At 52.5% G+C, this 25602-nt stretch overlaps 7 protein-coding genes across 7 annotated transcripts; 5 read left to right on the top strand and 2 right to left on the bottom strand.

Moving 5' to 3' along the window:
• Positions 1-742: 742 nt before the first annotated feature.
• On the bottom strand, positions 743-2665 carry CTRU02_209864 (C6 transcription factor; the record flags this gene model as incomplete). Its single annotated transcript, XM_070205348.1, has 3 exons — positions 743-1331; positions 1388-1671; positions 1730-2665. The coding sequence occupies 3 exons, from the start codon at positions 2663-2665 to the stop codon at positions 743-745; spliced, it is 1809 nt and encodes a 602-aa protein (XP_070060996.1).
• Positions 2666-4830: 2165 nt separating this feature from the next.
• CTRU02_209863 (peroxisomal biogenesis factor 2) lies at positions 4831-6255 on the top strand (the record flags this gene model as incomplete). The annotated part of the gene is made up of 1 exon (XM_036720680.1): positions 4831-6255. The coding sequence occupies one exon, from the start codon at positions 4831-4833 to the stop codon at positions 6253-6255; it is 1425 nt and encodes a 474-aa protein (XP_036587520.1).
• Positions 6256-6976: 721 nt separating this feature from the next.
• CTRU02_209862 (uncharacterized protein) lies at positions 6977-9000 on the top strand (the record flags this gene model as incomplete). The annotated part of the gene is made up of 4 exons (XM_070205347.1): positions 6977-7360; positions 7432-7652; positions 7719-8372; positions 8427-9000. 4 exons carry the CDS (start codon positions 6977-6979, stop codon positions 8998-9000), a joined length of 1833 nt encoding a protein of 610 aa, XP_070060995.1.
• A 6051-nt stretch (positions 9001-15051) lies between these two features.
• Positions 15052-15847, top strand: CTRU02_209861 (adenine phosphoribosyltransferase; the record flags this gene model as incomplete). The annotated part of the gene is made up of 2 exons (XM_036720678.1): positions 15052-15625; positions 15702-15847. The coding sequence occupies 2 exons, from the start codon at positions 15052-15054 to the stop codon at positions 15845-15847; spliced, it is 720 nt and encodes a 239-aa protein (XP_036587518.1).
• A 2526-nt stretch (positions 15848-18373) lies between these two features.
• Positions 18374-19696, top strand: CTRU02_209860 (uncharacterized protein; the record flags this gene model as incomplete). Its single annotated transcript, XM_070205346.1, has 5 exons — positions 18374-18393; positions 18453-18459; positions 18514-18727; positions 18792-18916; positions 18995-19696. The coding sequence occupies 5 exons, from the start codon at positions 18374-18376 to the stop codon at positions 19694-19696; spliced, it is 1068 nt and encodes a 355-aa protein (XP_070060994.1).
• Positions 19697-19845: 149 nt separating this feature from the next.
• On the bottom strand, positions 19846-22865 carry CTRU02_209859 (raffinose synthase sip1; the record flags this gene model as incomplete). Its single annotated transcript, XM_036720676.1, has 6 exons — positions 19846-20075; positions 20127-21257; positions 21313-21585; positions 21640-21853; positions 21908-22106; positions 22207-22865. The coding sequence occupies 6 exons, from the start codon at positions 22863-22865 to the stop codon at positions 19846-19848; spliced, it is 2706 nt and encodes a 901-aa protein (XP_036587516.1).
• Positions 22866-23628: 763 nt separating this feature from the next.
• Positions 23629-25309, top strand: CTRU02_209858 (Mitochondrial-processing peptidase subunit beta; the record flags this gene model as incomplete). Its single annotated transcript, XM_036720675.1, has 5 exons — positions 23629-23781; positions 23871-23996; positions 24054-24131; positions 24185-24870; positions 24922-25309. The coding sequence occupies 5 exons, from the start codon at positions 23629-23631 to the stop codon at positions 25307-25309; spliced, it is 1431 nt and encodes a 476-aa protein (XP_036587515.1).
• Between the last annotated feature and the right edge of the window lie 293 nt (positions 25310-25602).

Below are 25602 nucleotides of genomic sequence, written 5' to 3'. Positions count from 1 at the left end.
GACCAAGGCGTCGGTACCGGTGTCTTTGGTCCAAAAGAGGTCGGCGGGCGGTGTATGTTTGGGTCAGATGTGGGATCTCGTATTCAAGGGACCGTGGGAGAGCAAAGAAGCGGTTGGAAATTTAGACAAGCCAGGCCATATCACTGTGGCGGGGCACGCACAGGGCAGTCAAGTCATCGCGGGGTAGTGGGGCGCTGAAGAAGCACTACAGCTGAGAGCACAAGCGTTGAAAGGAACCTGAGGTAAGTCCATGCTATTCACACAAGGAAGGTTCCATTCAATGGTACGTAGACTCCTGGCTCCTCATAATGTATCAAAAAAGAATGGAAACCTCGAAATTAATGCAAAGTGAGAGGAGAAAACGCATATACCAAACCGCAATCAACCTGCTTACCCTGTCCAGTTCCTAAGCCTGCATATATATTCAGGCTTCCGGCCTACTTCGTACATCCGGCCTTACATGAGAACTTTCTTCATCGCTTGTTCATGCATGTCTAATCTCTCAAAAAGTTTTATTCGGCTAAGGTATGAAGGAACGGAAACTCTGATTTGTCTTGACTTGTGTAACTAGTGACGCCATGAACTCCCCTGTGTAATTTTCCAACTCGAGTATGTGTCAATCATTGAAACTTATGCTCTTGACAACAAGAACGCCGCTCTTAAAATCCTACACTCCTGTCCTTGTGAAATGGATACGAAATAACTCTTCCCCCGCCCCTAAAAAACCCCTATTGGCTCTCCCCTATACCTGAAAAGTTCCGGCCATGCCCGTGGGCCAGTGGAGGATATCGTCTACTGTTCTCATCTCGGGGAAAGCAAACATGTCAGGATTCTCAACGTTCCCGGAAGAAGCCATGTCATTGATAAAGACGTCCAGGGCTGGGTCGAAGTGCGACATCATATTGCGGTTGTGGGCGACGTCCACATCCCTCAACACGTCGCTCACTTCGTTACCAATATTCTTCGCGACAGGCCACATTTCCCCGGCGACTTTGAGTACGCCCAGGAGTAAATCAAGCTTCTCTCTCAGGGCAGGTGACTCAACTGCACCATACATCTTAGCATCAAGCAATGGCAAAGCAGCTCGTTGTAACCCGATGATGCAAGCCGGGCTGTAACGGGCTGGGGGCAGCGAGAAGTTGAATAAGCCAATGGTCGATAGTCCTGCTTGAAGCGCTGTAGAACACTCAAGCCATTGGTTTGGTGCAGCAAAGGATTGTCGAGTTTGAGATGATGACGTTTCGCGTGTCTTGAACACCGGGCCTAGTGTAAGAAGATCTCGAATTCCAAGGCCCAAAGTCTCGACGGGTAGTTGCATTCTGATTCTCAAACTAAATCGCCAATGTCAGCGGCAAGAACTTAAGTGCACAGGTAATCATTGACTTACACATGAGCGTATGCCATTGCATGAAACAGAATCATGTCAACAGCGCCTCCCGCATCCACCAATTGCTGTTTCCACTTTGGCAAACTAATGAGCCAACTGACAATCCTCGAATCCGCCCTATCAATTGTATTGGCCAGCAGCTGGGGAGGAAATGTCGACATTGGAAGAATCAGCTCGCCGCTAAGTCGGCACAGGTCGATCAGGTATGTCCACGAGGAATAGCTTCTGTCGCCCATGGGATCTCTGGCGTCGTACTGTGCCAAGGATATGGGTTGCGGGATTTCCTGATCCAGAGTTAGGATCTTTTCTAAATGTAAACTCAACAAAGGACAAGTTACTTACCCCTGACTGGTACTCCCACTCTTCGCAGGGCAGCTCAGTCGTTGCCGCAACTCTGAATAAGGCAAAACTAGGCGAATCCTCGCGCGTCGCTCGCATGTTACCGTGGAAATAGAGAGCCCAGTAAGTTCTACGGAAGCTCTCTGCCAGGAATGGATCAGGCTCGGCATCTGCAAACATCCTCTCGTGCATACCAAGATCAAGAGCCATCTGAGTCGCGGTATCCATCCAGCCACTGCTGAGGTCCATTCTGTTTTCTCCAAAGGCCGCTACGCTCAAGACGAGAAGACCTTGTATCGTCCAAGGGGTCATTGGCAAAACACCGCTTGCCAGACTGTATGCCTTCTCCCGCAACTCTTCCGAGGAGATTGCCTTGGAAAAGAGAGATCCGACGTAAGTTATACAACTTGCGAGGAAGTGAAACGGCTGAGGATCGGCACGGATACGGTTTAGAAGTTGGAGCTTGGGCAAGAGCCATGGGTGCGTGTCGTGAAAGTTGGTGAAGTAGAGATCGAACAGGAAGGATGTTGGAGAAGCTGTTCTGGGATCGGGGACTTGGAGGTTCTTGCTCAGAGACCATCCTCCCGGCAGCCTGTCGACTACGTTGATGGGAATTTCGAAGCTTGCCAGTTCAGGGGATGGGAATGATGATGCCGCTTCAGTCGAGGTTGAAGGAGGCGCTATGGGATCATTGATAAGACTGCGCTTTTTGGGATCCCTGATTCCTCGACGAGATTTTGCATAATAACATGTCTTTTCCTCTAGGCGACATCTGAGGCAGGAGGGCAAAGCGGAGTCGCATTTGACATGTTTTGACCGGCAAGGGACGCAAGCTAATGATGCCCGAATGGTAGCTTTGGACTTTGTTGCACCGGCACGTTGTTGCGTGTCGGTTGAGCCGTTGGCTGACCCTGGGCTAGAGGTCGTCTCTGAATCCATAGTGAAGTTGCACAAAAATGTTATCTGCACACAACGTTGGCTGAACAGGAGAGAGGAGAAGCTGGTTGATCTCGAGCTGAAGGTGATCTCTTCATAATGTTAATTTGGTCGGCGAGGGTCGCCGATGTTTATGTAACTCGGGGACTAACAAGACAACGGTATGGTGGGTGAAGGGTGGACTCGCCCCAACCCTGGTCAACTCGGCCGGATGCCTCCATACTGCCTTGCCTGTTCATTGGTTCCAGAGGTAAGCAATGCACTGGCGCAAAGCAAGATGGGGTTGAAGGAGTAAGTCACTGGACGAAGTCGGTTAAGCAGCTGCCTGCTGCGGGAGGTCCCTGTCCGCCGCCACTCCGCTCATGTTGCAAGCCAGCTCAGGAGTTTCTCCCTGGCCTGGACGGGGTTCAATCGACCGACATAGGGGCGTGAATATGAGTGTTTTGCAATATAGTGAAAAATAGAAGCAGCTTGGTCAGCATGTCGCGAGGGCCCCTATAGGGGGCTGGGTTACGTCCGCGTCTAGTAAACAACCCCTTCGTGTCCCGGCCGATTGGGCAAAGGATGGTTAGGGTGTACACTCAGGTCGAAATGGGGGCTAGCTGTCATGCAGGTGCAGCGGTTCCTCATAAGCCTATTGCACATTGTCTGGGCTGAGCCTCCCGCCTTTCTCCTCAGCCCTAGGAGATAGCCCAAGATCATTTTCTGTGGATGATGGGGTCAGGGTCACATCTAATCATGAACAGTGGATCAAGGCAACTCTTCGAAGTTCTAGAAATCTGAAATTGCAAGTTTCGACACTGAAAATGGGCCCGCCCATGATACCAAGAGTCGGGTAATGAGCCCTAAGGGGATGTTGAGTCGCCGAACATTGTACCATGTAGAGCAAGCTGTTGCTATCGACTTGCTGAAGGTAAGTTAGCTACAGCTGGTTAAGCTCCGAGACCGCACGGAAGGCTGCGCCAAGACCCGCCGTCGTTGTGGTTTTTGCTTGTTAGTGGAACCAATCAGTAAATGAGTAACGTTACTATCCTATGAGGACTGGCGGAGCAAACGATGCCACAATTTGCAACTGTGGCATCGCCTAAGTCCGAGAGTCAGATCACTTATCAAGCTCTAGAAGCGGGACTGGAACAAAAGCAAGGCAGATGACAGGGCTCAAAGAACGCCACGCTTTCTGTCGGAATGCAGGTGGTACGAGCCGACACAGCCCTGAAAGTGGTTTTGCGAAGCAATTCCCGACTTTTGGGGCCAGGGGTGGCAGAGTTGTGGGCCCCAGTCAACATAAGCTTGGCTTGGATTCGTAGCTTTATGGCCGGATGTCAGCCAATCAGCTAAGACAACTTCTTGGACCCCACACACTTCGCATCTCAAACTCGTTTTTATATTGGATGACGATAGAGGGGGGCATGCCTCTCTGGGAGTAGCTGCATGTTCCAGCATGCCGGTATGTCGGGACAGCGAATAGCAAGGTGGCCATCGTTTGGTGTGCAGCATCCCGAGAAGCGGCGGTGACGATGGAGACAAGAAGAAGGGGACAAGCATTCAGAATAAGGTCTGGCGTCTGCGGCCATATCCGAAGAGGGAGGCGGAGGCAGGTGGTTGAGGTAGAGCCGAGTTCATCCCAAGCAGCCAACGTCTACTACATTGTACCTTTTGCACCGCAATTTGGCCGGGATCTTGCTGTACAGGGTGACATGCAATCTGATGTAAGCATGTTCTCCCGCAGCATTGATGCAGAGTGCCATGCATGACAGATATGGTTTGTAAGGGCATGGTAAACGTTCCCAAAGTTAGGTTGATTTGGTAATTGAGCCTAGAACATACAGACAAACGGCAACTCTGCAGATGTCCGCATATTGACTAGTGCGCTCTGAGTGGGTGGATTGGTGGATTTTGTGGTCTGAGCGTCCCCGGTACGTACACCAAGTCGCCGGTCCGACATTTCGGCCCAGACCATCGCTTACCCGCCCGTGTCCAGCCTGCCCGCGGCAGTGAAGCTTGCGGTGCGACTGTTCAAACTGTCCACTGAGAAACAGCGGACCTCGGCTCTTTTTCCTACCACCCCATTCAACCTCCCACCCCCCTCGTTAACCACTCCGGGTCAGAGGTGTGATGCGCAACAAGTTGCACTTCACCACCATATTCCACCGCTCAATGCCGCCCAGATGACGTCGACCAACTTTGCGCAAGCGCAGCAGCGCCTGGCAGCTCGACGACAAGCCCGCGAGGCCGATACTGCTGCCCGGATCGCGGCGCAGCGCGAATCATCACGAGCACGCGCCCAGATCGATCGTCTACCCTTTCCCTTCAGCAGGCTTGGTTCGGCATGGGATGCTGTCTCGTCGCAAGATGGCACACGCCCTGCCTTCAGAGTTGGACAGGTTGACGCGGAACTACTGGATGACGAGTTGCTGGAGCTTCTGCGCGGTCAGGTCGGCGACGCACTCAAATACTTTGCTGGCGGCCACCTGAAAGACGACTGGTCAGCCGAGATTCTCTTAGCTTTGCGTGCTGTGCTTTTCAAGCTCACAATTTGGGACCATGATGCGACCTACGGTGCGGCCTTACAAAATCTCAAATACACGGATGCGAGGAGTGACGGCCCCGTCCTGGTTCCACCATCAAAGTGGCAGAAGTCACTATACGGGCTGGCCACTGTATTTGGAAAATACGGCTGGGACAAGTGGGAGAACTGGTTGCTGGAAAACGATGATGGATACAGCGACCCTAGCCCTCGTCTGCAGCGGCTTTCACGGATCACGTCGAAGATCACAACCCTCCATGCCGGAGCAGCCTTTGTATCATTCCTCGTCTTTCTTCTGCAAGGGAGATATCGGACACTCTTGGATAGAGTACTACGGATGCGCTTGGCTCCGCCAACGAGCCATGTGAGCCGTGAGGTGTCCTTCGAATATCTCAACCGGCAGCTCGTCTGGCATGCCTTCACCGAGTTTCTGCTCTTTGTCCTCCCACTCATTGGCATCAATCGTTGGAGGAGGTGGATATCCCGAACATGGCGCAAGACGAAGCAACTGATCACTACGAGCGGAGATGAAGACAAGTCAGCCAATGGAGAGTACGGCTTTTTGCCTGAGCGAACTTGTGCCATCTGCTACCAGGATCAGAATGCTTTGGCAACTACTGAAAACGAGATTATGGCTGCAGCCGCGTCGAGCGGAGTGATTGGCTCATCCCAGACAGATATCACCAACCCGTACGAGACTATCCCGTGTGGTTGCATTTACTGCTTCGTCTGCCTTGCAACTCGCCTCGAGCGGGAAGAGGGCGAGGGTTGGACATGTCTTCGGTGCGGTGAGCTTGTCAAGGAGTGCAAGCCCTGGAGCGGTGATGTTCTGGAGCCCCCTAGGAAGTCACCCACATCCAAAGTGGTGGCATTCTCAGAAGACGCCAAGGAACCTGAGATTGACTCTGAGGGCGGAGAGGAACAAGACGGCGAGGCAAATACCGACGTCGACTTCGTTGACGTGCCACAAGACAAACAATATTCTACCGATTCTACAGATACCGAAGACTCGGAGGGTTTCGAAGAAACTATGGACAACGAAGAAGACGAAGTTGGTGTTTTGTAAAGTATCATGAGGTTTGGGCTAGCGGAGTGACAACATTTGTATCTGGGACACAATATTCACGGCATACTACAAATAAACAAGCGGTGACGATCACATTGGGGAGTTTGAGGGTTGTTAATATATACCTATACATTTATGCTGGACTTTAGACGCGAAGATGTAGTGTAAATGAGCAGTAGAATCATGCAACTTATCTTGGTGCCCGTCTTTCATGCTCATCTCTCGAATCTCATGCGGCGCCCGGCTGGTCGGGGCACATGAAGCGAGTCCCCACAAGCCAGCACATAATCGACTCCGCTCCAAAAACGGCGCTAGCGCCCGCTGTGCTAGGACCCGGATCCGCTGTGTCCGCCGAAAATCCAGGGACCGTCCCAGGTACGCGGCGGCCTTAGCGTAATGAGCCACTAGAAATCCAATTTACAATGGATGAACGTCCAGGATTCCTCTCCTCACACCACGAGTTACGACACCAAAATATCCCCGACCAGACCCGCGTTTTCCTCCATGTAAACGATTCAGGGAGGAACTCATAATACGGCACTTACACCTCTAGCTCTGCGAGCGACATCCAGACTCGGAATCAGACGTGGAGGCTACCTGATCTCAAGCGGTGAACATTCAGAACAAACCTGTTCTCCCACGGATAAAAGTAAACAAAACCATAAACCCCCACCAAATGTTGCGACGATAAACAACGATCTTTTTCTCGAACTCTGAAGCGATGCCGAGCTTCTTCCAATTCACGCAAGGCAATGAATCCCGCACCCGCTTCACGAGCGACTCGTCTCCTCTTCTAGGCCGCTTCCGCGCCGTACCTCAGCAGCCCGACCTTACCGGTCGCCGGCGTCGTTCCAGCACCCTCGGCCTCTTCGCCAATAACCGGGGCAGCGTGCATGTCGGTTATGGCGCCCTCCTCTCTGCCGCCGGTCTCGAAAGCTACGATAACAACGCCGGTAATCCCGACTGGGAGGATCTGAACATATGGCAGCGGACATGGCGTAGGATCGTCGACGTTTGGGTCGAGCCGAAACAGAGCGCCGTCAAGAGAGTGGTTGATGTCTGGTGGAGCCGATATGGGGTGCTTGTCTTCATGCCCGCCGCCCTGGTAAGTCGTTAGAACACAAACCCTTAAGTGGAATACACTGCCGAAGAGATGCTAATATCGTGTGATCGAAGGCTATTGCGTGGTGCGCAATCCCGTTTCCGCAATACCAACTTCCTGGCGACGATGATGGTCGAGACGATGCTGACCCTGATTCCGGGCGTAAGATACCCGGTCACGGTGAGGCACGAGTACAGATCAACTTTTGGTTCTTCCTTTTCGTCTATTATGGTTTTTACAATGTTACGGCTTTGATATGGATCACCAAGGTCTTTAACCTATACAGCTTGAACTGGTACGTCTTCCCCACCATGTATGCCCAACCTGGCCCAAAAAGGCCACAGGACTTACACGCCTGCAGGTGGCCGCAGTCTCTAGGTTTCCCCGTCACGATGTCTCTCATCGCCATCGTGTCGATAGCAGTCCCAATCCCGCTGTATCTCACTCCAGAAACGCGCTTCCTTACCCAGCACAACACGGCTTGGATTTCCTGGACTTTCATCGTCATGGCCATGCCGGTTGCCATCGCGTTCTGCATCCTCCTGACCTCGCAGCGTCACCTCAAGCTGCGGCAGTCACTATCCGAAACCCAGCGTATCTTCACATCGTCCTGGTGGACTGGCGAGGCTGAGGGGAGCATTCCCCGACGAGATAACCGCCGCCGTCCGAATCTCAGTGGTGACTCTTTCAACCCGGATGCCTCTCTGCAGATCGCGTCGGAGCAGTCTAGACCCCTTGCCAGCGTGAGCCTGCGCCGTAGGTGGCTGCCCGCCAGTTTTGTGCGATTCATCTGGTTCTGTCTCGCTCTCTTTGTCGGGCTCATGGCGTACGTGATAGGAGAGGCATACGCTGAGATTTACCTGCGGACGTTACCTCACAACAACCTGGAAACCATTGTCTACGTCTACAGCTGGATCATCACAGTCCACCTCCTGGACGCCCTGACCGGCTGGCTGCTAGGTATTCGCGAAGGCGAACGTGTTGGAAGCTACCCCCTAAGCTGGGTTTTCAAACTGTAAGCAGTCTCCATCTTCCCTCGTCACGGCGTAGCAAACTCACAACAACAAAGGTACTTCATGCTCACCTATCAAACCTACGTCCGCGCTCTATACGCCCGCCTTCGCTCCCCAGAGCAGTTCGTCTACCTTCAAATCCTCTCCAGCAGCACCCTCATTATCCTCACGCCCCTGACCATGTCGCGCCTCTACCATCGCGTCACTGTCGCCCTCAATTTGACAGACCAGTCCTATGCCTCGTACCAGAAGGTTTGCACCCGCAACGTCTTCATCCGCTTCCTGGCCGAGAACGCCTCAATGGCCGCCTTCCTCGGCAGCGTCCTCGTCTTGCATTTCGGTGCCAACAAGGACGTCTACCCCTACTTTGCTTTCGACATGAAGGAAAAGGGTACGGACGGCTACGACTTCAACTTTACTTTCTGGGCGTCCTCCGTCACTTGGGCCTGCGAACTTGTAGCGTCTGTCTGCGTACGCGTGCTCATCCGCTACATTTACGGCGTCGACGTTGGCATGGAGGGTAAGCTCGACCTCGCCGTCTGGCCGGAGCTGCTGCCCACCTGCGTCGCCGTCATGTTCCACGTGCTCCAGAACATGTTCTTCTCCATCATTCGCCTACAGTTTCACTGATGCACACCCCTCATCGATGAATTTCTCACACACGTTTCCCGGCTTAGTTGTTTCCCTCTCAGCACTGTCTTCAACGACATTGCTTTCTCTCTCTCTCTCTCTCTCTCTCATCCCTGGTATCATGACCTTGTTCCCCCCCTCATGGAGTTTGTCCGGCAATGGTGTTGGCTGCAGGCTTCGCGGAACGTTTCTTCTGGATGGTGTACGCGACACGGCGTTCAGGATACTTTTAATCCTTATTGATACGAGTATCACGAGCTCTTTGGTTAGATTACGTTTTCTTTCACGACTATCTCTATATGTTTGGTTTACCTTCCGTGCTTGCTCTCATTGCAACTATCGCGGAAGACAAAAACGAAAGATACCCACCCCTTTTTTTTTGTTTTTCTCATACCCTGACTTTCGGGGATTGTTGTTTCTCCTTTTTTTTTTCCCCCTTTTCTTTTAGATCTCAGATACCACTGGCCCCTCCCTGAGCATGACCGCGGCGTTTTGCTTCGTTAGAAAAGAAAGACGAACGGATGACTAATAAGACTAATGAGAATTCTGAACGGGAATTATACGAAGTCCATCAGTGAGATAATGACGCGCCCTCTGAAAAGTGAAAGCACCTTGGCAAATGCACATCATCTGCAGCCAGCATGATAGGGAACACTCATTCATTACTAGTACTGCATGGTACCTATATGGCCGCGCGCACACACACACGAAACGACGAACACGTTCGGCCGTCCGGATTTTGGGCCCCGTCTGCTGATTCGGCCACCTGCATGATGTCGTCCAACCCACCCCCACCACGAGCGACGACACCCTCCGGCACACAACGAAGCTGCTGCCCAGCAATAGTTCGGTCAAGCTATGTGCGGCTCGGATTGCCAATAAGAGCACGGCCGATTCGCTCGGACGGTGTTGTCATGTTTGCAGATCCCAAACCAAGCCTTCGAGTGGCTTGCCTCTCTCGTCTGGCTGACCGGTAGTCTAAACTACCACACGGCATGCGTCTACGGTGACGAGTTTTTGATAGGCAAGCAAACAGAAGCGTCTGCACAGATTGTAGTACATAACAAACAAGGCTGCCATGATCAGGTATTACGGATGGTATCGAGCGAGCTAGGCATTGCCAGTTGGCTTGAGTACATGAATAGTGCGTCGAGCCGGCTGTCTAGCAGCGGCGTCGTTTCGAATCCAAGGAGCATCAGCATATAGTTATCCACATTCGCACATCGACAATTAGACATTTTCTAGTCGCGGAGCCAATGGCGCCAAGGATGGGATAAAGGCGGTGAAGGCGCGAGTTGCCCTCACGGCGAATGTCGGTCATCGAAACTGACTCATTGCAGCAACTTGCTTGCTAGCGGCGTCGGAGGAACGGCGTCTCCCTCTGACTTGCACATCTTGCGGAAAATATTAATCAAAGTCGTAATTAAGACCCCGGCCAAGCAACTTGTTGCTCCTGTGCAGGCGCAAACAACGGGGCTGCTCCCCCTTGTAGCAGAACCTTGAAGTACCGCTAATGCAACAGATCTTGATGCCGCCGCTGGTCCCGGGCAAATGAGCATGTTCAATCACCGGTTGTAAGACTGCCCGGTGTTCAATCATTGAGTGAGAAATAAGCGCCTTTCGAAGGTTTGAGCTCGACCAAAATCACACATTGTGACCAGGTAGTGTCTGATAAGAGCCTGTTGTCTGGGCATGGGCCTATGTTTCGTTGAGAAAGGCAAATGTATGAACGGTATAGATGTGAAATTTTGGTACCAGGAAGTAAGTTTTCGAACCCCAAAAGAGAAAGTTGCATGTCAAAAGACAGCAGGGTTACGGCGGTGGCAGACTCCGTCCAAGCCGCTCGAGGATACATGGACAAATGGTGACTTGTACATCGACTGCGACGGGCCGGTGGGGAAGCCGCGTCTCGTCCATAACTTATTCGGGCCCAGCGGTGAATTCAATGACAAAGAGAAGGTGGCATCAGCCACTCAGCGTAGGAATCAAGGGCCAGGAGAGTTGGAGGTGAATCTGGCGGAATGGCTTCCGAAGGCCAAGAGGGCGGCCGGGGACGCAGGTGTGCATAGGCGGAAGCATCATCGACGAAAGACCTTGCTTGCTTGTTATTTCACCGCATGGCGCCCTTATCAATGTTGAATAGGTGCAAAACATTTGTCAAACTTAGTGGCGCGACGGAGATGGTGATGCTTCTGACGCAGACGAGATTCGTTACAGACATTTCAGCTCGCTCCCTAGGCGTGATGGGGCCTCTGTTGCGATCCAGACCAGATCGACCAGACACACCTGTTCACAAGCTTTCCTAAGCTGATCCAGCAAGCGGGTGAGCGTCTGGGACAAGTGACAGAACGTGGCCGTGAAAGCCCTATGTTCCCGGTAAGGCCCGGATCCATAGGTGGCAAGCTAGAAATAGATACCGTATCCGTAAGGTAAGGCAGTTCCAGCTCTAGTCCCAGTCCCAGTCCCAGAATGGTGGTTGGGGACATCGGATAAAATGGGCGAGACTATGTGGATGGAACTTGAATTATGGAGCAGCCGAGAAAATACCCATTATCAGTCTGAAGAGTACCGTAATTGCTAAACCTTAGGTACTCTGACGGAAGTATTAGTTTCAGTGAGTTTAGAACGAGATTGGCCAGTTCGACGATTTGGACGTGGTGTGGTGGTGGGACAGGTCGAATCGACCGGTGCGTGAGAGTTGATATCGTCGTACAACAAGTACTCTGCGGAACCACGGTTGAGTGGAAGAGGAAATCCCGCCAAAGGCCGTCTTCTTTGAGGCAAGGGGGCCGTGAGACCGTTCATAACGGAGGTTTGGGTTCTGATTCGGCGGCCGCCCTTGTCGTGACTCAATGCGAAGTGATGGCAGGATGATGCGATGGTGGTTCGCCTGTTGCTCTAGACTCTGACGGTCCAGGGAACATGGGCATGGAGGACGAGGCGATAGACGGGATGAGTGGGGTGTGATTTGATAATTGATGGGATGTCGCTCACTGCACGAGAAGACCCCTATCGTTTCTTCTGGCACAGGTGGAAAGGCATCGGATGGGTGGACCAAGGTGTGAGCTGTAAGCAGCCCTGTGGGCAAGGTGCCTGGTCCTGGACGAAGCAATTGAGTCCTGAGTTGGCATGTTAAGGCAAGGCGAGGGAGGTACCTAGCTGAGGCACGTTTGTGTGAGTGCCTTCGGGGGTACTATTGTGCTGCTAAGGTGGATTCCTGGGTTCCGGTTTAGCCCAAGTTTGAGCTCTCCTGTATGTGGACATATTGCTCCGACAAGGCGACCGTGCTATAGCATCAATCAAGTCATGGATAACGCAGGTTAAATGAGTGAGAACAATATCTCAGAGAGGTTCCCAGTACTCAGATGGGGCGACCAAAGGGTTAGGGGGCATAAGGCCCAGAGAGGTCCAGGGATCAAAGCCAAGACATAGGCGCCTGCCTTCGCTATCCCCGTAAAGGGCCCCCAAAAGTACAGGGAGAGCTGCATGGGCTGAATGCATCTAGAAGCAAAACAGGAGGAGGTGGCGTTCTAGTGAGCTGTGGAGGGATGGAGGGGTGATGGCACTCACCAGTACGTATGTATATGTATATGTCTGTCAAAGCTGTGTTGGATGGCACATTTTGTTTCCGTCGAGCTTCCCGTTTGGCTTAAATGAGAATTGGGGCAACAGGAAGGGCAGCCAATGTTGACCACTTTAGGCAGTCGACATTGCTCCGAGCTGAGGGCTCAGCTTCATTTTGTGGGCAACCTTTATTTCTTACGAGGCGGGAACGCAGTTGGGATGAGTTGATTTCCTTCCTGGCGATATGCAAGACCTCAGAAGTCATGCCTTCCTACTCTCTCTCTCTCTCTCTCACTGTCTCCTTCACTCTCACTCTCACTCTCTCCCCACTGCCAGTGCCCTGCATTGAGCACCCAACCAGTGGCTTCGATGTATCTTTTGCTGCCCTGGCCTTCCCGTCCCATTTGTTTCACTCTTCTCCACCGCAAACCCGCCCGCCGTACACCCTCCTGGACTTTTCTTTATCGTCGTTAACCTCCCTCCCCCTATCACACCTGTACCTCATTCACAACCTTGAACGACTCACCACGGACCACGGCAACTTCAGATGTTTGAAACAAGCCGAATGCTTTTGTGTGCCGTTCCGCCGTCAAACCCCTCAGGGCGCTAGTGTTGACACCTATATCCCCTTCCCACCTCACGTTGAATGTAACATGGCAATGACACGACCAGCGTCAACATTGGTATCGATATCTTCCCATCATGTAACTAACCACCGTAGACTGGTGGCGAGCTGGCCATTCAATTGAGCACATCAACAACCTTATTCAAGCAGCATGCGTTACCTAGCTCATCCGCACGGGGGATGGGGTGGTGAAATGGCGTGGCATCACTGTACCACTTACATACGCATGCAGGATGCTGCACTGCATCAGCCATCGCTGCATTCCCATTCATCAGTTCTGGACTGGAAAACGGCAAGGTCCCCGGCTCGAATCCAGCTACGGCGGTCCGGGACTCAACATAATACCTCGAGGGCTACCACGTTAGCCATGAAGGGCTATGGTTTGACCTGCAGCCTAGAGTTACTTTGCCAGCAGCGCTTGACGAAGTCACCGTCAGAGGTCTTTGATTCCCTGCCTTACCTACCGCACGTTTACATGTACCCCGTATTCTATCAGCCCCCTACATCAGCTACATTAGGGAGCAGGTGCATGGACAACGACGGGGGATGGCTGGCGAGGGCAGTCAAGAGTTACGAAAGCTCCCGATGTTAGTGATAAATTCTCTGGGTGAGCCATGCAGCATTTAGTGGCTTGATCGCGCGGGGCTGCCTAATGTGAGTGAGACAGAAACACAGCAACTGGCACCCTTGTCTGTCTATTTTTCTCTCGGAGATGGTGGCATAGTGGGGTAGTGCCTCTTTGCTCCCTGGCCCGTTCATCCATGGAGGGGTCGATGTTGCGTTGGAGGGGCAGGCTGGGAGGGATACAAGACATGCCATCCCACCTGCGCCGTAGCCGGTTTACCATTTGCTATTACAGATAGCATATCGCGCGACGTGATTTTTGAGACGACAAGGATGAGAAATGCCAGAACAGAAGTTTGATGTCGTTCTGCCGTTGTTTCTTAGCGTAACTTGATGGGCACATTGTTTTTTTTTTTTTCCCACCCTAAAGCGTCCGATGGCTATACCATTATTGCTCAGGGTAGGGGCGACAACGCAGCAAGAGGGGCACAAAAGGGAGGAGGAGGGGGGAAAAAGCAACATTTGGGAATAAGTTGACGCTGAACAGCTAGACCAGGCTTATCTAGGCTTAATCACCGCGAGGTCCCTGTTGATGAGATGAGCCTTTTCCTATCTCTCATCAGCGGCAAAGCAGGCCTTGGTCCATTCATCGCTGTTAATCTCGTGGACCACACACATCGACCTGCCCACTTTGCACCACACGTAGTGACACCCTACCCGTATCACAACTCTCCACTCTCTAATCGATGGCGCGCGTTCACTCTCACCACTTTTTTTTTTTTCCTGCTCCCTTCCCATTATGATCCTGGACAGCCACCCCCTTCTGCGCGCCATATGCCAGCCTGCTTTCGTGCTTTTCTTCTTCTTTTCCTTGCCTTGTCTCACCCTCCCCCCGGCGAGCCGAGCTGGACTAGCCTCCCACAGGTCTTTTCTCACACACCTCAGTCATATCCGCACACACACCTCCCTCGCCTGGTTCGGTCAGGCCTGTCCCACGGAACGGTGAGGCAAGGCGTCGGTACCTAGTAACTCCGTAGTCGTAGCACGCACAATACAAACTTCACGTACCTTGACCTTACCCTTAGCACTTGGCCCATCCGCACCAAGGTTACCAACCTTAGCCGTAGCTACTACTTTCCAGTTGTCGCGTCCCACACCCCTCCTTTCACTCACTCACTCCGGGATCCGACCCCAAAATTTTCTTCTGCCAACCTAGATACTGTACATACACATATCGCTACCAGCCCTCCCAGAGTCATTCTTAATCCTCCTCCTCTCCTCTCTTCTCTCTCTTCACTATGTCCTCTGAACAGATTCCTCTGTCTAACGACGCCTCGCCGGCACCCATCAACCCTTTGGCCGCTCATCCCGTCCGAGGCACCGCCGACCTGCTTGTTTCTAACCCTACGGATACCATCAACTCTCAAGATGCCCAGGGACAACAGCCCACCGCCGCCGCCGCCGCCTCCCCCGAACTCGCCAGTGGGAAGGTAAAGCTCCAGGGCGCCCTCCGTCACTTCGCCGACTTCCCCATCAAGGGTATCGACTTCGTCGACATCATGCCCCTCTTCCTCGATCCCACTGTCCACGAGACTCTCGGCTCCGTTCTTGAATTGCAGGTCAAGGAGGCCTTCGGCCAGCAATTGCCTGACGTCGTCGTCGGTCTCGATGCCCGTGGATTCCTCTTCGGACCCGGCCTGGCCCTCCGTCTTGGTACCGGTTTCGCCCCGGTGCGCAAGAGGGGCAAGCTGCCCGGCCCCTGCGTCACCGCCGAGTACAAGAAGGAATACGGCGCCGATTTCTTCCAGATGCAGCAGGATGCTATTAAGCCCGGCCAGAAGGTGTTGATCGTTGACGACATCATCGCTACTGGTAAGTTCTGAGCAGCAGATTGCCCCTCCTTGATTATGCCCCTCACCGACGAACTGCCCCACTAACATTTACCCAGGCGGCTCCGCAAAGGCTGCGGCCGATCTCGTCAAGCAGCTCGGCGGCGAGATCATCGGCTACCTTTTCATCCTGGAAATCCCCGGCCTTGACGGACGTGAGAAGCTCGGCGACACCAAGACCGTCATTCTCCTTGAGGACGCATAGCTGAACACCCTGTTCAGTCTTCGACCCCCACAACAGCCTTGATATACGGCCCCTATATCGCTATATTACCAAGGTCCTTGGGGGTCGGCGTCTCACAACTCAACTCTGGCACGACATGAACAACGATTCGAGTACATAAAACTTAGCTTTGGAACAACACTCGGCGTCGGCACCGAACAAGGCCTCGACTTGCCGAGTGACCCTCTGCATGAGACTTGACTTCTTCTTAGCTCCTTTCTGCAAGGAGCACAGAAGTGCGACGAGAGACCTCGCGCTGGCGTTTTGGAACATAAAAAAAAGTACGTCGGAGGGCATTTTGATTGAAGAGACGACATTCATAGACGTTATGAGATGAGAGAAATCGGCTCGCTTGACGAGCCGGTATGCGTAATCTGGGTTCCTAGCTACTCAAACGCGATTATTTTTTTATTGGAGAATACCAATCTCAGTATGAATGATAAGAGACTCATAGCTGCGTTACCATTCGGTGACGACTATCGTGCTGGGGGTGTCAGAGAGATGTATGTCTAAGACATACCTATGCGTGGATCTTCAGTTTTGGCTGTTGCGCCGTTCTGAGTGTCCCAGGCTGTCAACCTCTAAAAGACGATTGTGTGCTTGGCGTTGCGATTGTTTGACATGCTTCTTCTAGAGCCGCACTTCAAGTTTGTGGGGTCTCCCTGACAAGCTGCTGAACTGCTCTCCGACCACGATATATCCTTGTGTTGGTTTTGAGCCAATAGCAGCCATCGACAGGGACATGATGATTGTATTAGATAGTGTTGTAGACTTCAGGATGAAGAGGTCTCGTTATTCAGCGCACACCACTGTACTGGACGAGCTCTTTCTGAGATTTCGGTACGTCGTTCCATCCAATCTGACACATGTAAGCAGGTTTATGGCTATCTCAAAAGTAATCACCAGCTACGCCCCATCCCTGGCTAGGTGAACACATGGCGATACTTCTTTGAAACCACAAATCAGAGCTCGCCAATCCCCGAGTTCATCTACAACTTTTTGTCAGTTTTGCTGTGTTCACATTTGGGCGACTGGGCAAGGTACGCCCTTCTAGACCATTCTGGAACTTGATGAACTGGGAGGCGCTAAGAATTTGCGGCGAGAGCGTGTCAGTAAAACATTGTCTACAAGTGTCGTAATAGTAGGCAGCAATTTGGTCGGTTTAACGGGGCCTGAAAACGTGGGCCAGCCAGTGGCTGTTGAACCCGAACAGCTGCCGCCATCGGGCATATCGGTGGGCTGACAACCCCCCTTGCGGCTGCGAACAGGCGTACTCTACTTTTTGGAACGTGGTCGCGACGGTTTCCACTAATTGTTATGGTGTGGTCTTGGTGGTTATCATTATTACAGCCCAGCAGTCTGCAACTATGGTGCTAAAAGATCCCAAGCTTCAATCGGGGGACAGAGAAAATGACGGGAATTACAAGATGACCGCAATAAGCGCGAACCAATCAACTATGCAACAGCGCGCTCCGCAGAATTGCAAAGCGGGTTTGACCGAGTATGGAGGTCCAACAATGCTCAACTCACCAACGAGACCTCATTTGACACTTGACAGGCGGTGGGAATATTGGCACGATATATATACATGGACAGCGCCAATACATTTATAAGACGTCATGTGCAAGCTTAGTCATTGTGCTATGTATAGACACCGTAAGGCATATGGCAGGTAACCTTCCAGTCCACTGGCTGATGAGCTCCGCAAACTTCAAGAATCTGATTGTATGCGATCTGGCGAGGTAGATTTTCCTGGAATCCGGATTCCGGGAAAGCTAACCGATGCGGTCAAGAATCAGTTGTCTACGTGCTTGTCGGTTATACACTTACCCGGCCATTACCTACTTCACTGTTATATCGCTACAAACAAAACCAAGGACGAATCTGATTTGTAGCCCGACTTTAGTTTGTATACGTATTTTTCGATGATCGTGTCGCCGTTGGCAACCTTAACTAGAATAATCTAGAAAACTAAGTTGACAGATGCAGCTAAAAACATATCTCCGTTATAGCCGGTCTTCGCGGGAAACAGTGCAGGTGATATGGCAAGACGGGCTACAAGAAAGTACATCCTAAACGCAACGAATGTGCGAGGGGCACACGAAAGACGTGATGGTCCATGATGTCACCCAACGGGCCTGCCCATCGATTATCATGGCCGAACCCCACCTGCAACTTACCACCCTCGAAATCGATGGCGAGTGACGGGACTTTCGAGGAGAAGCTAGCTTACGAACGCTGGGGACCTTGCCAGATACGCACAGCTACTGGGACAAGGAAAATTGGGGGGCTGCAGTTCGAATTATTAAGCTTCGGTGAGGTCTCAGACATTTGCATTGCTCAGGACGGTAAGCTACTCGGGCGGGGTTGATGACCATATATATAAGCATTTATATAAGAACGAGAAACGATCTTTTACATCTGACATCTCAAACGAAACGCACACCCGTCCTCTATTTTCATCAAGCAAACATAAACGTAATACTTATTTCTTCCGAAGATACCAACATGGCTCCCAAGGTCTTTTTGTAAGTTGCTGTTCCCACCCCCACATATGTCAATATGTTGTCACTAACTCATCTCACAGGACTGGCGTGACAGGTACCTACTAATCGCCCATTGCTATCCTTCGACTACATCATCCTCAGCTTACATGTACTCCAGGCTACATTGGCGGAGACGCCTTCTATGCTCTGTATGAGAAGCACCCTGACTATGACTATGCCCTCCTCGTTCGTAGTGAGGAGCGCGCTGCTCCCGTGAAGAAGGCATTTCCTCACGCCAACATCCGCATCGTAGTCGGTAGCCTTAGCGATTCAGACATCATCGAAAAGGAGGCGGCTGCCGCCGATATCGTTGTCCGTATGTTGCATTCCCCGAATACTTCATCAACACTGTGTATCATATACTAAAGTCAACCGTTTAGACACCGCCGAATCCTCAGACGACGTGCCTTCAGCTAAAGCCATCGCCAAGGGTCTCGCCAAGGGCCATTCACCTGAAAAGCCAGGTTTCTGGATCCACGTCTCGGGCACTGGTATTTTGCAATGGGTGAGAGACTTTCCTCGCCTGCATTTCTCGGCGGTCCGTCATCGGGTCACTTGAAGTGAATCTAACACTTGGGAACAGTATGATCAGAAGCATGAACGCTACGGCGAAGCTCCGGTCCCAGACCAAGACTACCACGATATCCGCGACATCGACCGTCTTCTCAACCTTCCCGACGAGGCCCTCCACCGCAACGTCGATAAGATCGTCCTCGCTGCAAACTCACCGGCTGTCCGCACCGCCATTGTCTCGCCTCCTACGATATACGGCCAGGGCCGGGGGCCCCTCAACCGCCGCTCCATCCAGGTCCCCGCTCTCGCTCAAGCCACCCTGGAGAAGGGTTTCGCTCCCATCATCGCGCCTGGAAAGACGGAATGGGACAATGTCCACGTCCACGACCTGTCGACATTCTTTACGCTTCTCGTTGAGGCGACGCAGGATGGCTCGAAGAACTCTGACCCCGAAGTTTTTGGTCCCAAGGCGTACTACTTTGTCGAGAGCGGTACACACGTCTGGAGTGAAGTCGCCAAGTGGATTGCAGAGGAAGCGCACAAGCAGGGATACCTTCCCGCGCCGCTGACCAAGGATATCACGATGAAGGAGGCGCTCCAGTCCGAGGGCGTGTCGAACAACAGCTGGGGTCTGAATTCGAAGAGCAAGGCGGAGCGAGCGCGCAAATACTTTGGCTGGGAGGCCAAGGGTAAGAGCTTGAAGGACGATGTGCCAGAGTTGATCTCCTTGGAGGCGAAGAGGTTGCATTTGAAGCCGCATGAGAAGCAGTGAGGGGCGCTCAAGGTCTAATGAGATTAGTAGCACAAATTATGTGAATTTAGCATCATCAATGAAAATTGTATTTCACATATTTCGACTTGCCACGGCTGCAAAAGCTAACATGCCATCTCCGTTTCTTCAAGTGTAGACTACGCTACCTATCAGTCCTCACCCTGCTCGTGGTCGATTGCAAAAGTTACGGTTATCTCAACCTCGTTGCTCCAGCCAGGATGCAGCCCCAACTCCTGCCAAGCCTTTTCGATATCGATCTCCAGCACCGTGTCATTGCTCTTGCTGATCGATACCGTATGTACCGGAATCACTTGGTTTTGGATGGTGACGAGGAAGTCGTCATCGATCGTCAGTTCGGGCAATTTGGAAATGTACAGTCCTGTCCATGTTAGGTATGCAGCCAGTTCATTTCAGGCCTAAAGGAACTTACCAAGGACGCCCAATGCTTTAAGACGAGTCTTGAGCTCGATCTTGCCGTCATGTCGCAGTAAGAAATCACTGTTAACGATGGCCGCCGCGCCAGTCATCTTTCCTATCAATCCCAGATTGGCAGTCCAAACCTTGCCTTTGGTGTCACTGTCGAAGCTAGATAGCGGGTACGCTGTGAAGATCTCATATCCCCGTACGTCCAAGGCAACCGATAACGAAGCAGCAGGCGAGCCCGGAGAAACCGGCAAGCTAATCTTGCCGGATGTATGAGCACGAACGACGTAGCGCATTGAGCGCAAGACACCGGAAAAGGAGGTGACGGGGACGATCTCCGTCAGAGGCCTGGCCGAGATGTTGAATACGCCGAGGATCGGGGTGCCGGTAACGGCAGCGCCATGGTAGCAGCCAATTTTCAACAAACTGTCGTCATCGTACCCCGTGTATGCTTCGATGGTCTTCCCCAGAACGCTGGGGCGGAAAATAACCGTCTTCCCACGAATGGTTAAACCCGTCATCTGCTTGATAAGATCTAGGTTGTGCTGCCCGGGGACATCTGTGATGTAGATCGGCCCACCACTGACACAACGCGCCGCAGCGTGGAAACCAGAGTAGTCGTGTACAGTTTGGAACATGTCCCAGTCGGGCAAAATGTTGAGGTGTTGCGTAAGCAAGCTGTTGTGGGCGTTAGTCCAGACGTGCCATGGATGTGAGGCAGGAATTTCGGGGAAGAAGTCATCCGAGTTGCGGCAAAGAATCGCGGGCTTGTTGCGGGGAAGCTGGTTGTAGAAGAGGATCTGTGGAGTTTGAGACATGCACGAGATTGCCTTGATGCTGAAGTTGCGGAGGGAAGATATCGTCCAGGCGTCGAGGTAGGCGTCGATGAGCTCACGACGCGCGCGGGCCGAGACCCACGTGTCCATCATGAACTGGGCATCGGTTTTGACACCGTCGATGCCGCAGTCGACAAGGAACTTGTAAAAGTCGTTGTAAAACTTATCGACATCCTCCTTAGCTACTACAGTCATTTTACCACCCAGGGGTAGATTTCGTCGTTCGGCATCTTCTCGTATGACTTCAATTGTCTTGTACTCCTTGGCAATCTTACCATCGGGTGAGATACCCGCCCAGTAGCCTAGCCTGTTAGTTTCCTAACTTGTATGCTAGCATGCATCTTATATATTACTCACCTAACAGAGCATGCCACACTGCAATGTGTTGAATATGTGGGTGCTTCTCCCGAATGTGTGCAACGGTCGCCTTTAGGCCCTTGGGGAAAGCTTTAGGCTCCGCTTCAAACTCACACCATCCGTGCTGGAACTGGCCATGCCCTTTATAGTCAATGGTCTGCCAGTTGTCATCGATGATGAGACTGGTAACTTTGATGTTGCTCTCCGCCAGCTTGTCCACAGCATCAAAAATCTTTTCGTCAGTAAGGCGCTGTCCAAGAGCATTCCAAGTGCCTAATCCATTCTGTCAGCGATCGCCTTACCTTCATAAGAATGGAAACCACTCACAGAAACCAAGCCCGTCGTACCAGTTCTCCATCCACTCTGGTTTGACTCCTTCTTCAATAGCCTTCATCTCGACTTGCAGTTCGTTGCTTGCCTTCTTCTCTGTAATGACATAGTTTCTAGCTTGATACATCACAGCAGCGTTTGCACTCTCGAAATTGTCACCAATAGCTGCAAGAACTCTTGCGTTCTCCGACGCAGTGCCGTCGTTGCGCGCCTAGGGAATGTTAGTGAAAACCCTTGCTGGTTTGCTGGACAGTTGCGGACGAACATGAACGGAGACCTGTCCGGAGTCGTTGTGACGGAAAACGGAAAGAACATTGTTCACCCCGCTTACAGCAAGGAGAACAAGATGCTTGCCCTCGGGGCTTAAGAAGGAGCAAAGCACAGCATCTTTATCAAGATGAAATGTTGCTTGCCCATGCCGTGGGGCCAACCAGGGGGTCCATATGCGAACAAGAGCGAACCACCTGCTTTCGTTAGTGCTCAAATTTGGACATATATTGACCATGGAAAATTATATCATGTGTGGCTCTTTGGGCGATGAGCGGATGGCAACCGTAGGCTTACCTCTGGAAGCCTCCCCAAGGCACGCCCAACGAAATATCAGCAATTTTGGACTCATCGCCATCAACACCGCTCACTCCAGTTTCCAAAGACCACAATCGAGTGCCGGGACATTGGCTCATCAACGCCTTCACGTTCCAAGCAGGGTTGAGACCCGCTACAATGTCTTCCAGGCGCTCCGAGACACTCTGGAGAACTGGCTTCATGCTCACAACGACAGTACCGTCACCAATTCCGAGCTCATCACGAGTCCACCGCCATGGGTCGCTCTCCGCATGTCGGAATTTCAGAGTAAACTGAAACGTCTTATTGAAGGCGACGGAAGCAGAAAAGAAGAATCGTCGGACGTGGTCTGGCACCGTCTGCAGAGTTGTCGGACCATCACCATCCGAAAGGCGGGATAGGGCGATTTCAGCCCATTCGCTGCCATCGCTTGATTGCCATAATGCAACTTGCCAGGGCTCGTCGGCACGGGAAGCGGGTACCTCGAGAACAGCCGTCACGGAAAGTTGTCCATTCGGGGTCTGTGTAAACTGGCCCAAGGGAGGGTAACTCTGAATTATAGCCTTCATCATGTCGGCGATGGGTTTAGGAGCCGGCTTCTGCTTTGAGATGAAGACAGCTTGGAAGACGTCGGCAAAGTTATAATTGTCTGATGGCATCTTGATGTCATGCAAGTCAATAACAAAGTCACGAGGAGTTAGGAGTGGGAAATACGGGATGCTTTCAATCGATGGCCAGATAAGTGAGGGGATTCGGGCCAACTGCTCAAGTTGAGGAGCTGTGACACAGTTTGGCACCGATGCAGAAGGATGGGAAACATCCACAGACGAAGTCAAAAAGCAGTCTTCTGACCTGCTGCACTAACAGCCGAATTGAGTCTCAGCTGCACGAATGGAACTTCCTCTACTGACGCAACAGCGGCGGTCGCCTGGGCACGGGCAGGATCCGCTTAATTGGCCAATTGGCATCTGCAGCCGGTGAAAAATACCAGACAGATGATGCCGGGCAACGGAGGCAAAGTCTCATCCAGGGGCGATCAAAAAGTACGGAAGGGTTGAATAACCTATACAAGAAGTGAAAATAACCAGAAGGAAAGCCGACATGCCCGATTCGCGGCCATGGCGAAGAATTGCAGTTGCATAGAACATGGATGAGTGATGAAATAATTGATTGAATGAGTTGCTCGTGAACGGATCTCGGATGATGCCAGATGCAGCGACACGGGTACGTACCGCCCCATCTCATAGTTGGAATTAAACATGCTCTGATTGGCCACGGCCGGAACAATTCGGGGCCAAATTTATGGGCGCCTCGCATCCAAGGCACCCACGGCTCCAGAAAGCTTTCTGAATTCTGAGCCGAAACCTCATCGAAAGATTTCACAAACACCTCATACTACTCCCTATCCTCCACAACTCCGCCATGGCGTCCCGGAGACTAGCTTTGAACCTCTCGCAGGGGCTGCGAAGCCGGGCAGCTCTTTCCAGAGCGAGCCCTATCACCCGGGGCTTCGCCACGCCTGCCAGCACCCCCTTCGGCAAGACTCAGACGACGACGTTGAAGAATGGACTGACGGTACGCTCTCCATCACATCCGCCATCCTCCCTGCCGCTCAATTGACTTCGATGCGCCTCTTGTCAATCGATTCTGACGTCTGCTACTAGGTCGCTACCGATTACTCCCCCTTCGCCCAGACCTCGACCGTCGGTGTTTGGATTGACGCCGGCTCAAGGGCTGAGACCGACGAGACCAATGGCACCGCCCACTTCCTCGAGCACCTTGCCTTCAAGGTAGGCAATCGACGCGCCGCCAATGCGATGACCAACCCTCGCTGAACAGAATTTTAGGGCACCGCGAACCGGACGCAGCAGCAGCTCGAGCTCGAGATCGAGAACATGGGTGGCCACCTGAACGCCTACACCTCGGTTCGTTCCTCCCGACCGAATCCATCAAAAAATCCTTATTGACATTGGCACAGCGCGAGAACACCGTCTACTTTGCCAAGGCCTTCAACTCCGACGTTCCCCAGTGCGTTGACATCCTCGCCGATATTCTCCAGAACTCCAAGCTCGAGGAGTCTGCCATTGAGCGCGAGCGCGACGTCATCCTTCGCGAGTCCGAGGAGGTCGAGAAGCAGATGGAGGAGGTCGTCTTCGACCACCTTCACGCCACTGCCTTCCAGCACCAGCCCCTTGGCCGTACCATCCTCGGCCCCCGTGAGAACATCCGCGACATCACCCGCACCGAGCTCGTCAACTACATCAAGAGCAACTACACCGCTGACCGCATGGTCCTTGTCGGCGCTGGCGGCATCCCCCACGAGAAGCTCGTTGAGCTCGCCGAGAAGAACTTCAACGGTCTTCCCTCCACCGGCCCCCAGACCCAGGCCTACCTGCTTTCTAAGCAGAAGGCCGACTTCATCGGCTCCGATGTTCGTGTTCGCGACGACAACATGCCCACCGCCAACATCGCCATCGCCGTTGAGGGTGTTAGCTGGAACAGCGAGGACTACTACACCGCCCTTGTTGCCCAGGCCATCGTCGGCAACTACGACAAGGCCATTGGCAACGCTCCCCACCAGGGCAGCAAGCTCAGCGGCTTCGTCCACAAGCACGACCTTGCCAACAGCTTCATGAGCTTCTCCACCAGCTACAGCGACACCGGGTAAGTTGCCATCAGTAACTCCTGTATTAAATGCGTACTGACCTCTCGCAGTCTCTGGGGTATCTACCTTGTCACCGACAAGGCCGACCGTATTGACGACCTTGTCTACTTCGCCCAGCGCGAGTGGATGCGTCTGAGCCGCAACGTCAGCGAGGCTGAGACCGAGCGCGCCAAGGCCCAGCTTAAGGCTTCCATCCTCCTCTCCCTTGACGGCACCACTGCCATCGCTGAGGACATTGGCCGCCAGCTGGTCACCACCGGCCGCCGCGCCAGCCCCGCCGAGATCGAGCGCACCATCGATGCCATCACCGAGAAGGATGTTATGGACTTCGCCAGCAGGAAGCTTTGGGACCAGGACATTGCCATCAGCGCCGTCGGACAGATTGAGGGTCTCTTCGACTACTCCAGACTCAGGGCCACTATGAAGCCCAAGTACTAAATTGGGGAGAGGGGTTGTGATTTTGAGGAGATTAGGGTATAGAGTGTATGAGATACCGTTACAGGCTAGTGTATCATAAAGACTTCCCTTGTTCATATGTCTGTGACATTCGCCAGCTTAGCACCTTGACGGCCTAATTCCACTTTGTTCCCGATGACCTACTCAGCAGGTGTATCTGGACGCAACAATTATCAAACAACTAAGTTAAGACGTGTGTTGACCGACACACCTGAAGCTCAGTTGATGTCGTGATCAAAAGCTTGATAGATAATACGATTGATTTTAAGAAACAT

The sequence above is a fragment of the Colletotrichum truncatum genome (genome assembly GCF_014235925.2).
Source record: "Colletotrichum truncatum strain CMES1059 chromosome Unknown Contig_0006, whole genome shotgun sequence".
Taxonomy (NCBI): Eukaryota; Fungi; Ascomycota; class Sordariomycetes; order Glomerellales; family Glomerellaceae; genus Colletotrichum; species Colletotrichum truncatum.
Note: the sequence above shows the minus strand (reverse complement) of the source record. Positions and strands in the feature narration are given on the sequence as shown.